The sequence below is a fragment of the Erpetoichthys calabaricus genome, chromosome 17 (assembly GCF_900747795.2).
Source record: "Erpetoichthys calabaricus chromosome 17, fErpCal1.3, whole genome shotgun sequence".
Taxonomy (NCBI): Eukaryota; Metazoa; Chordata; class Cladistia; order Polypteriformes; family Polypteridae; genus Erpetoichthys; species Erpetoichthys calabaricus.
The window spans coordinates 43701972-43714994 of NC_041410.2; the positions used below are offsets into that span (position 1 = coordinate 43701972).

The following is a 13023-nucleotide window of genomic DNA, read 5'->3' on the forward strand; positions in this document are numbered from 1 at the left end:
TGCAGATAACTGAGATGCGTCAGGGACCCACGCTCACTGTTCTTGTGAGATTACACCACATTAGCAGCAGCCAATCAGAGCCCAAGAGAATGAAAATCCCGCTCTGATTAGTTGAGTCTCATCTTTCAGCCAATAACGGGCCCTGTAAGAAATCATCTGGATACTGTAACGCAAAACTCTTTGTCTACTGTAGTGAATGCTGAAATCAGTATGCTTTGTTATGAATTGTCTTCAAAGTACACTAAGGTTGGATGTACTTCTTATTGAATTTTTCCTCGATATAGTGGGGGCATGATAGCTGAACCGCGATACAGCGAGGACCACTGTAGTCAACAAATTAATTGTTTACAAAATAATTGTTAGGAGCAGCCCTAGTGTCGAAGCATTGACAGAATAGGTTGGAGAGCAGGCTTCTTTTAAGCAACAAGTAAGCTTAAATAAAGTGAAAACTGAAATGACAACTTTGCATGGTCTCGCTGGTTTATATTTCGGTGTTCTTTACACTGTGCATATCCACACTAAACTAATGGGGAGAGTGATGTGAAGGAAACATGTTTTGAACTCTTTTAATCCATCCATCCATTTTCCAACCCGCTGAATCCGAACACAGGGTCACGGGGGTCTGCTGGAGCCAATCCCAGCCAACACAGGGCGCAAGGCAGGAACCAATCCCGGGCAGAGCACCAACCCACCGCAGGACTCTTTTTTTTTTTTTTTATGTTTTGTAAAACTTTCCACATAAGGTAATTTTATGTAAAATGCACACCTTTCACATAGAGCAGGTTGTGAGTGAAAATGGATGGTGAAAACTCAAGTACATGTTGGATATACTTATTTTTCCTTTAAAACAGCGTAAAAATCTTGTTGTACACCCACCCAGTGCTGTATGAGTGTAGACGTATATTCTTCCCTTTAAAACTTGATTCAAGGTTAACTCAGAGTGTTAAACTTACAAGACATCACATCTTAAACTTTTTGCCCTCTCTTCTCCATGTAACAAAGTAAAAATGTATCTCCATTTATGTTTGAAAACTGCAATCAATTTAGAAAAAAAAATGTTATAAAAGGAAATCCCAAGACCAAGACTTTTTCAAAGAGATGATTTCAAGTACCGCGAGATGAGACTTTGGCTGTGAGATTTTTTTCAAGTCACGCCCTCTTCTCAACCATATTCAACCACACACACGGCCCTCTCACCTCTCATTCATGTGAATGCTTTTGTCAGACACAGTTCCTGCTCTCTTAGCTCTTATAAATTTTTACATTTTTCTCACTTTAAGTTCCCAATAAAAAGAAGACTTATTATGTCCAAATCTTATTGAAAAATTCCATCCCGAAGGGTTATCAACAGAAGAAATAAGTACACGGGCAATCCTAGCACAGAGAAACAATGAAGTCAAATGAATTAATGTGAAAATTGTCGATCGGTTACACAGCAGATTGGTTAAATGCATATCAATAGACTATGCTGAAACAGTTGGTGGTGATCGTGTGGAAGATGAAAATGTAAACTTACGATATCCACAAGAATATCTACAACCATTAACACCGTACAGTCTTCCACTGCCTGAATTACTGTTGAAAGAAGGATGTATCCAAGAAACGTAATGTAGTACATCTCCCGCAGATAGCATTAGACACCAAAGGAGATCTTGATATGCCATTCGTATTAAAACATTAACAGTTTCCCATTAGAATAGCTTTTGCGAAGACACTTAACAAATCACAGAGAAAAACAATCGAGAAAGTCAATTTATTTATTAAAAAGAAATGAAATTCACTCACGGGCTGTTATACGTTGCATTGTCACGATGTAGATCCGAACACAGACTCAGAATTCAATATGATATTGACTGCTATAGGAAAATGTCCTATTGAATATTAACTCTACGCCAGTCCCAGGAAATCGATAGATATTTAGGTTCTGGAGAATGAATACTGCTTCTCAGTTTGGATTCTGTAACCACTATTAAGATGAGTATTCATTTTTATCTACAAAAGTATTCCATGTCTGGGTGGAGTGATGTACAGCTATTTATCGAAGGCCTGGGAAGAACTCCAGTGGGCATAACTAGGGTTTTTGTTCTGCTGAAGCAATGTCTAATGACTCAGTTGTGGCAAGCATTTGGAACCAGCCCCCTAAGAATGAGACCACTGTTTCATGAGTGGCTGGATGTGGACATGAAAATTAGGAGTAATGGATTTGATGACCTATGACATTCATACCATCTTTGATGTCCCTATTTTCTTCCATACATATAGACATTCCCTTCAAAAGAGGGCTATCCTTTAAGAACACATGGATAAAATGGTGGTTTTGGGAATTGTAGAGCCTTTGACCTGACTGTGGGCTGGTCCAGTTGTGCTCACATAGACCTCAGAAGGAACTTGTTGATTTTGAGTGAATTTTCGAAGATTGAATTGCAAAATTCACCAAGATGTATTCCAGATGGGTGTTTTGACCTGGTATTATGACCTAAGGGATTTTCATTGAAGATCCTATATCAAAGAGGCTTTATTAGTGTCTTTACTGATGCATTATCCTGGGCCATAGAACCTTCTGGAATGATGTTTCTGGCTGTGGCTTAGTGTGTATGGGCTAACCTACCACTTAGCATGCAGGATGTAACTTGAGCCCAACCCATGTGTCCTTTATGCCAGGGGTTTAGGCAGAAACTGGGTGACCTTGGATTGAGTCTCATCCATTCTTAGGAACTTTGAGGAGCTCTGTACCAATTATTTCCATCTAACTTCAGAGGAACCAATTGTCAGCCGATGGTCCCTAATGAGTATATCCAGAAACCATCAATAACTGTCATGACATCCCCTTTATTTGGCACCTTAGGAGAAGAGGAAAATGCTTCTGAAGAGTTTGGAGGTAGTTTGATGTCCCTTCAATCATAAGGATGTATGGAACCATACAAAGGGTTGTTAGTCCTGTCAGCAGTTCAAGAACCCACCTGACAAACCTTCTTGATATCTACAGTCTATCATCATAAAGGAACATGTGGAGATGTTAGGTGTGGATCTTATAGGTCCAGTGCAACACCACCTATAAGGAAGATCATCCGGATGGTGATAATTGATTATTGTTCAAGATGGGTGAAATTATTTTCATTTGAATGATTCCGTGACCTGTTCTGGATAGCCTTTGTCCCTATCCCACTGAATTGCATCAATTTAGGTTTCCATTATTGTCTTCAATATTCTGCTAACCTTCTAAGTAAATCTGGTCTCCAGGTGTTACAACCTGTTGTCAATTTCCTTGTGACACCCCATGTAATGAACTTATTTACTAGAACCTGGTCACCAACACATCTAAAAAGGAGGCTATTTGGATTTGCTCACATAGTGCAGAAATGTGTAGCAAATGACAAAACTGCTTTAAACAAAATATTAGCTGAAAGGAAAATAGAGGTTATGCCTTATTATAAATGATATAGAATTCAAAAATTGTTCATATTTCACTTGGGAATGCTGTATCCTTTATATATCTTTTAAAAACCCAGTAATGATAATTATCTACCAGACCTGTGAACACCAGCTCAGTGACAAAAATATGAACAACACATAAAGGTTAAATCTCTCCAGTGTTCCTTCAGTTATCTGTGACTTACAGTGGCATTAGGCATACGTTGGAGTTGATATTTTGACACCAGTGATAAACCCAGAATTAGGCTTTATGGTGTTCTCCTTTAGTTATTCTGTTCACCTATGTTGTGATCCATTTTAAAGTGTACTTGACATAGAATGGTATAATCTGGTACTTTAAAAAGATTTGATGCTTTACAAACGTAATATTATGAAAAATGTATACGTATGGTATGTTTATTTTTGTATATATTCATTGAAATTTTCTTAGCATCAACATTGTTTTTAATTTTGCAATGAATTCTGGTCAATGTGTTTTTATTCACAGCAAACAGTTTGCGGCTTTGATCTGTTACGAGCCAATGGACACTCTTATGTCTGTGATGTCAATGGATTCAGCTTTGTAAAGAACTCTATGAAGTACTATGATGACTGTGCCAAGATTTTAGGGTAGGTTAAGTGGTTGGAAGTTTGTGAAAAAACTCATATTCCATCCGCTTTATGAAATAGCAGAATTTCTGGGGCTGTATGTAAATGCATCCATACTTCAAATTTTCAACACTTCCAACCAGTTCAGTGTCCTGGGGAGCCAGTGCTTATCCACATAGAATTGACAATTTCAGAGTATTTTTGTGGATAATAAACCTTTTTATTTATAAAGATTCTTTATTGAACTTTTGGGTTACTATCCAGGGCATGACGGTTTTCCCCTCAAGGAATCATTTTGAGTATTTTCTGGGACTTAAATGCATAGGAAATCTCAAGTTCATAACAACCCCTTCCTGGAGAGGATTCCAGTGCTCCTATATGTGAGATGGTTTTCCCATAGACAGGAGGGCAGCTTGGCAGTAAAGCAGTGCCACCAAGTGCCACAACAAGATACTGAGTAGAAATAATAAAGGTTTATAAATATTGTATTACTTATATTGTTGTACAAACAACTAACAAATAGAGATGCATTATGTACAGCTAGTCAGCAGCTTTAGTCAGGGTATACTCAGGGGCATCTCTTACTGTATATTAGCAGGCAGATCATTCCATACCTTTGTAGCCCTGAAAGTAAAAGTTCAACCTCCCACTTTTATGTTATTAATCATTGTAACTTTAAGTAAGCCAGCATGCTCCCTCCACTGTACTTGTGGGACTCATACCTTACAGTATGTACTGCTGCATTATCTTCCAGAGCAATTCAACCTCAGTTTCATTAGTTCACATGACATTTTCCTAATGAAATTTTGGAATGTCAGGGTGGCAAACATTAGGCATGTAGTGATGTTCTTACTTTTTTGGAGAGCAGTGGCTTCCTCCTTGTTGTCCTACCATCACGACTGTGTATAGTAGACTTAAAAACTGAGATGCTAACTTATTCCAACAATTTCTTAACAATTTACCTCTTAATACAGGTCTGTTTTTCACCTCATTGAGCATTCTGTGTTTTGTCTATCAAGTCATCTTGGCTGGGCACCCACTATAATTTGTCTAACTGTGAATTGATGAATATCTAAACTCCTTTTAAAAAGTTACTTTGTAACCTTTCCGGCTTTCTGCAAATGAACAATTATTGAATGTAGATCTTATTTTATGGTATTATAAGTGTCTATGTATTTTATTTTTGCTTATGTTGCTCCCGAGTTGTTATCATTTCACACTGAGATCTCTGTGTGGATGACATGCTTCACAACAGCTGATGCTTCTTGTGAACAACAAACTCAAAATGTTTTAGTCTTTTTTTATATGTCAAAATATCTCTAAATGACATTTCCAGTCTTATTTCATTGATTTGATTTCAAGTTTTCTAGCTGCTGGTTCCAGTTAGCATTTGTTAAAGTCTTTAGCATAGGTGTTTACATAGTTATGTTTCTTTCTGTTTCATTTCTACTACAGAATGCACTAATGTGCACAAAAATGTCATTTTTATAAATTGTTAGGTTGTTCATTGTGCAGTATTTAAAGTCTGTACATAAAGATAGCAGTGCATTCTGTTACTTTTCATTATTAGTATGCAGTAGTACAAATGAATGAACTTGGCTATGAATGTTTATGCCTCCTGTCTGTTGCTGATTCCTAAGCATATCTTCAGTTTCCTCCTGGATAAGCTCCAGGTTTAAGACTTTATTCTTTGCCAGGTACTGTTCATAAATTTAGTTGTAATAAGATATCCTAATTAGAATGAAAAAATAACTGTACTGGTTTATATTTCAAATCAGTTCCTTATTTCCACCAATATGAAAATAAAATTCTGTTTCAACTTTCTTACAGAAATATAATAATGCGAGAATTAGCTCCTCAACTTCATATACCTTGGTCCATTCCAACAGAGGCAGAGGATATCCCCATTGTACCCACAACATCAGGCACTATGTGAGTACAAAGAAAAAAAATTTAAAATAAAAAGTATAAATTGTATGGCTTTTTGGTGACTTTACTATTTTTAATTATGTTGTTACACAATAGTTTTCAAATTTATCAGACTATATAAAGGAGGACTGTTATATTTTAATGTGGTTAATTTATAATAAGAAGTTTTTAATGGTTTTGAGTGCTTTAGAAGATGGTTCCAGAATGTGTTTCCTTGCCTAGATGGGATGCAATGATAAAAGACAATGGAAGTATAGGTTGTCTGACTGGATAGAAATAAGAATTCTTACCCAGCAGGGAGGCCAGTATGTTGGGAGGACCAGGAGAGACACCACCATCTGGGTATTATGTCTCTCGATATGTTGTAGAGGGCAGCATCACTGGGATTTGGGTCCCCTTTGAATACCCACAGGGCATCATGGGAATTGGAGTTCCAGAATACTGCCCTGTTGAGTTCTGTGTGTGCCACCAGGTGGTGCTGCAAGGGGATATGGTCCTTACTTTGTGGGACTTTTGTCTGACCCAGATGTGCTTCCTATGGACCATGTCCTGACCCTGGAACAACCTACTGCTGGGTGAAAGGTAAAAGAAGCCTTGTCCACCTCCTCGTGACTCTTGACTGCTTTTCAAGATGACACAGCTTCTTTGATCTTTAACCTGGCAGTACTTCCTGGACCAGGACATGATCTGTAAGAGGGTGTATGATAAATGAATTAATTGCAATTTGGGCAATCTCTTAACTCTGCCCATCATGGATTAACATGGAATAATTAAGAGGTTATTTTTGTCTTCCACAGAGAAATGGGTAAAAGGGGTTTGACCTCAGACAAATATTTGATGGGGTTGGGGGTGGGTGTTATGGCATTGACAAAATTTGTTCTCATTTTACTTTCGAAAACCAGAACATTACAATAGAATGCTACTCAGTAAAGCAAGTAACAATAACAACATATATAGCCATTTTCCTTGAGGGAAATACAAAGTAGAAGTGAAAAAAGAGAAGGAACATGACAAAACAAAACAGAATTCAATACCCACCAAAGAGAAGAGACACAATAAAAAAAAAAACAAAATCTCATCCATTTTTTTAAATATAAAGATTAATTAATAACATTAGAGAGTTGACCAGAGGCTCAGCATGCTTTTTCTAAAATAATATTAATGAATCATTGCCATTAAAAAAAAAAAAAATGTATACATCCATGGAGCTAGAATTTGATTTTTTCTAATTTAAGATAATATAGGATGTCATTTATCCACTGGGTTATAGACGGTGGTTTGGATTCCTCCAGTTAAGCAAGATAAGTCTGTGTGCTAATTATGTAGTATAGGCTACTACAATGAACTTATCTCTATGCACATTAATGCTATTCAGGAGTACACCAATGGATTACGAGAGTGATTGCAACACTGAGACTGTTTGTGAAGTCTGCAAAGATCATTACCAAAAATGATGATAATATAAAGCAGGCCTATTCAAATGGCAGCCCGCGGGCCACATGTGGCCCAGAAGTAACCTCCGAGTGGCCCCGTCTGTGGTCCTGCCAGGGCTCCAGACTACAACTAAAATGAGTCCAAATGCCACGAAAAATAGGCATTGGCAATTATCATTTCTACTTAGTTTGCCAGTTGTAAATGAAATCATTGAAACTTGAAACAAATTATATTGTAACAGATGCAAAAGGCCTTTTTTTATTTTGGTTGAGCATATGTGCTATTAACATATGTGTTGGTATGGGCTGCCCCTTGCATATCACTGAGCCACATAAAGGCTGATTTATGTCCTGCGCTGAGTGCAAGGGAGTTGCAGCAGAAAATGACTTGGAGACGCGCACAGGAAAAGATTTCTAAGTACCCACCACTGCAGATGTGACGGCAATAAATTTCAATGAGAGGCCAGTTACGCTTGTGCCAGAATAATGGAAAAAAAGGGTTGAAGCAACCAGTCATAAAAACAAAAGCTTGGCATGCAAAACACTTGAAATTCATGTGACCATGATATGGGTCCCCACTTATGAAGATAACTGTGCCCTGTGGAATTCAGTTGTCCATTCTGATTTGGAGCAGCACACTAATGCATGATTGTCACCTATCTCCATGTGTTTGCGCATCTTTGCATGCCGTTACTCTCTTGATTTAATGCATACCTCATTCAAAATTCCAGCCTGTCTGTCAGTAAACATGTACAAGCAGTCACCTGTCTTCTGTTTCGTCATACAGAGCGATGTGATTAAGTCTGCATTTTAAGGTTGCAAGTGCATTACTGTCACAAAAGGGCCAGAAAGAATGTTGAAAACCTTTATGGAAACCAACTACGGATAGCAGATGCATACATGGAGAAAGCTAAAAGGTGGCTGCAAATAAAGGTGTGATGGATTATATGGTCTTTCTTGGTAGCTGTATGAGCATTATGTCCAGCTTAACGGATGGACATGAATTTGTAAGTAGTGATAACCTTTGTACAATAATCTCCAAGCTTCCACAAGATCTGTGAGGACCGTGGCAACTCGTGGCTTGGAATATTGAAAGTACGGATTTGATTTCAGCCTATTTAATCTAAACCATACTTCTTCTAAAATATTGTTACGACCTACTCTAGATTTATTACTTGGTAAACTAAGCTTGTTTTCTTTTATTTGGTGCAGATGACTTATTTGAATTCTGTCCTAATTACCCACCTATTCAGTTCCCACTGTTATTAAATCACCTGGGTTTGTGGGTGGGGTGTAAGTTATAAAAAGAATAATGGTTGGGTTTTAGGAGAGAGAGAGAGAGAGTGCGTGCGCACGTGTGTGTGTGTGTGTTTGTGATAAATGGGGATAGTGTGTGTCTAGCTGTGTTATCTTTGTTTAGCTAAATAGCTAAGTTAGTGTTGTCCACCTTCCTTGCTTCTGTTTTGTGAGTAACTGTCTCCATGTTCCTGATGCATTTCACCTCCTCCTTTACTGTTATTTATCACTGAATTACTAAATTGATTATGTGGGTAATTTTTCACCTTTTCTGCAAAGATTCCTCTAACTGCCTCATAGTTTCCCTAATGTCCCTTATTGCTGCCCTCATTCTCCCATATGGCGTATGATTCACATTGGAGTTATTAGTCTTGCATGCCTTGTACAGCAGTTGCGGTATTAGTGTTTTAATATGCTATGTTAAAAACAGTCACTGAATATGTCTAAAAACTCCTGCTCTTGTGCTCCACTGTTTTCAAGGTTAGCCTAGCTAATTTTCATGTACTTAAAGTCCCCCATGGATATAGTATTTCCCTGTAAACTTCCCTTTTTATTATTACTAAAAGATGTGCATTAAAATTACTGTTTACAATGGGCTGTCTAACACACACCTGAAATAGGGCATCTTTCCCTCTTGCTTCCCAGAAGAAACCAGGTGTTCTCACTAAGGTGGGGCTCATCATCCAGTTGAGGACGTCTTGCATTTAAGTTCTCTTCAACATAAACAGCAACCCCTACCTTCTTTTCTGTTCTGTTTATCCTTCCAAAAATGTGTATCCCTCAATGTTACACTCATATACATCTTTGTTATTTAGTGAGGTTTCTGTTATTTCACTAATATCATATTTATGCTCGGTTATATTCAACTCCAATACTCTTTGATGTATGGCTAAGAAGTAGGGATATTCTTCACTTGGATGTATAGATGAGAAGCATGGCTATTCTCTTGAATTTGCATATAAAGATCTCTATGGATCTAATAGATTATCCACAGTATATCATGATACTATCTTTGCAGTTTTATATTTTGTAGTTGTTCTAGTTGAGGGCCTGTCTTAATCTGCATTTAAAATGCATTTAAAACCTCCAGACTTTATAATTTTATTAGTGCTTATATTAGGAACCAGTGCAAATATGTTTTGCATTAAAATTCTGTGTTGTCCACTTTGGGTTTCACTAGAGTTACTTTGGAATTTAATAATTTTCCCCACCCTAAAAAAAAAAAAAAAAAAAACGAAATGAAAGCAATATAATGCAGATGTACAGATATTTGCTAGGGTTGAACCAATGGCTGATGATATCATCCTTCACAATTAATTGGACACATCATTGATGTAAATAAACATTGTTGATTGAGGAACTTTCTGCAAATGTTTGGAGCCAAAGTGCCAGACTGCACATCACTTTTTTTTTTTTTTTTTAATCTTGCACACCTGAGATTCCTGTTCTTAGCTACAAGTTAGCAGGAGTTCACTGATAATTGAGGGAAGGTAGCCTGATCAGAATGTCATGCAGTAAGTTTGAATGAGAAGAGAGAAAGTGGCAGTGTGGTTGTGCTTGTTTGGTTTTATGGGCAGTGCTTGAATTGGGCCTTTTCCAAGAGTGCTCAGAGCTTCAAACCCTCCTCCTTAAATAACATATACACATGCCCTGACCACCCAGGACAAGCCCCCCACCCCCCATCATGTAAAAGTATAATGAATTGGTAGAAGGAACAAGGCCCTGACTAAACCAGATACTGCTAATGATTAAGTTCCATTTTACGCACTGCTTGCTTATTGGCCTGTAGTTACTTGGATCTGTCCAGTCACCCTTTTAATATAATGGGATAACATTTTCCAGTCCTTCGGAACTTCTGCAACACACAGTGATTTTCTAAAAATATGTGTAATAGGTTTATATGTGTATTCACTAGAGAGGTTCCAATCAATCAGCTGCTGATCTAAATTGGCTGATTTCCACTAAAAAAGATTCAATCAGTAAATAGGCTGCTCATAAAAGCCGATGTTTTCAGCACCTGCTTTTCTAGGCTTTACCTTAATTTAGTTGACATACTCCTTTTCACAAGGTATTTCCATAATTGATCCATGACACTTTTTTTTTGTGAACTTACTATAGTGTAAACAAAGCATGTCAAGGTTTGTTTTACGTTAAAGAAAATGGAATAATAAACTGAGAAGAAGGAGTTGGAGAAGTCATCATGCACAGTTAAACAAATGGCAAGAAAAACTCCTTTAATGAATTCAGATCGTTTTATTTTGTCCTTTAATTAAAATGGGTACCATTTGAGTTTGGACCGCAAGCTTGTTTTACGTGCCTCAGCTTTTGAATTAGAAAAAGAAACGATAAAGATGAATTTGAAATTGCTAATTAGTTAACAATAGTCTTGTTAGCTTAACACTAGAATCACTGAAGCCTACAGAAAAACCCGAAATCCTGGCCCACCTTACATTTCTTCACACCTCTCCATCAGTGTGTTTTGTTTTGTAAATGTGTCAATCAGCACAGCAAGCATACTGCTGTCCCATCCCCCCTACCAACAGAACTGAACTTGGGCAAAAATCTCCCCCAGCTCAAGCTTTATCTCATTTTGAGGTGCCTGGAGTTGTATAGGGTAAATAATATATCATTATTTGGAACACATGCATTTCATGTGTGTTCCATGTCTACAACGATCTGTGCGAGTGTAGGATGACAGGAAATGCAAGAAATGTTGAACACATACCTAAAACAAACTTTTTTCATGTTTTAATACTAATGACAAAATTTTGCCATGAAGTGTATAATGTGTGAAGACTGAAGTCCAAATAACAAATAAACACTTTCACAAAAGGTACACGTATAACAAAACAAGGGCGCTTTTATTGATGAATATAACCAAAGAAAATGAAATCAGGTTAGGGTATGATGCCGACACGACTGCTTTGGTGATGCAGTGGGAAGAACTGCTGACTCATCAAAAGGTTATGGGTTCGATCCTGGCCGCATCCCAGAATTAACGTTTTGAGTAGTGTGCTGCTCTTGTTGTTACTTTTCTATAATAAAACATACATTTGATTTGAGTCTAACAGCTGGTGTAAATTTGTGGTACTTGTAAAGGTTAGCATTTTTTTTTTTGTTCAGTTTTATTTTCTCGGTCACGTTCACGTTTCCCACCCTCCCACCGAAACCCCAAATTTGACACTGCTGCTGCTGATGTCCTATAACAGAGGTGAAGTCAGATGAGGATGAGCAAGGCATGCCAAGCTCACCAAGGTATCGTGCAAAGTTCTGTTTGTGATTATGTTTTGTGATGATCTTTATATAAAAAAATGTATATGTTATATAAAAGCCACATCGAATGTAATTTACCTGTTTACCTTGATTTATTTACTTATTTTCCTACAATGTAAAGTCATAAGTAGACTGCAGAGTTTCCTGTGTTTGATTGACATGGGCATACTGACAAAGTATATGTGTAATGACACTGAAAGTGCAGCGGCAGCTTCCCCAGTACGTGAGCGATTCTCACCAGATTAATCCTAAATCTTGAGTCTTAAGTTAAAAAACAAAGTCCATTAAATGTAGTTTAATCTTCTTGACATAAAAACAACTACAATAAGAATCTCAAATTGCTGTCGTGAGCAAGCCCATCTAGAAATAGAATTGTAGACTTGCTATGGAGAGCCTTGCTGCTCACCTAGTGAGCCTTCACCAGTTGGTATAAGTATAGGATATCTTTGAATTTCATTTATAACAGTGACACAAAACTTTTTTTATTTGTTAAGTATTTTCTGCTACTCCCCCTTTTTCAACAATATATTTTAATTCACTAGGAAATCTTCATCTATGACTTTCAGAGAAAGTTTCAGTAGTGTCTCCTTCTTTTTTGTTTGCTTTCACCCATTTCCAGAAGCTAACTGCTTTAGTTTGAACAGCCATCTGACTTGGCGGATTTTTTTTTATATCGCAGTCTTCATATCATTAAAAGACATTCCATGTGATTCATGGAAGTGTTTCTTTGTTTAAAAGTCGTATTTGTCACACATGATGAAGTGACTAATCCCTGCTCTTTTATTTTATTTTTATTTTAACAAGAGTTTGCACTTACGGTTCATTCATAAAATTAAGATGTTCCGTTTTTGCAAAAGAAGCTTTATAGTTTCAAGTTTATGTTCAAATGTTAACCATTTACGTTTGTTTTGTTCACTATCTTGTTGGCACTTCCTCTTTCCACTCATAATTCATTATAGAATGTAATGACCTTGTAAATATAAGCTGCAAGACATAATAGACACAACCGTGAGTGGCTAGAGAAGAAACAACTATCTTCTAATTAGGCTAAAATTAAAATGAGGTCTGTAAA

At 37.2% G+C, this 13023-nt stretch overlaps 2 protein-coding genes across 9 annotated transcripts in view; both read left to right on the plus strand.

The window, feature by feature from the left end:
• LOC114667240 (EGF-like repeat and discoidin I-like domain-containing protein 3) overlaps positions 1-13023 on the plus strand; it is a 742682-nt gene that overhangs the window by 664148 nt on the left and 65511 nt on the right. The window lies entirely within an intron of this gene.
• The window catches only part of LOC114668041 (inositol hexakisphosphate and diphosphoinositol-pentakisphosphate kinase 2-like), a 300171-nt gene that overhangs the window by 102281 nt on the left and 184867 nt on the right, over positions 1-13023 (plus strand). For all 8 annotated transcript variants that reach the window (XM_051920820.1, XM_028823642.2, XM_028823634.2 and 5 more), the window contains exons 9-10: positions 3920-4041; positions 5851-5952. In XM_051920820.1, the coding sequence (XP_051776780.1) occupies positions 3920-4041; positions 5851-5952 (224 nt within the window). The remainder of the gene's footprint in view (positions 1-3919; positions 4042-5850; positions 5953-13023) is intronic.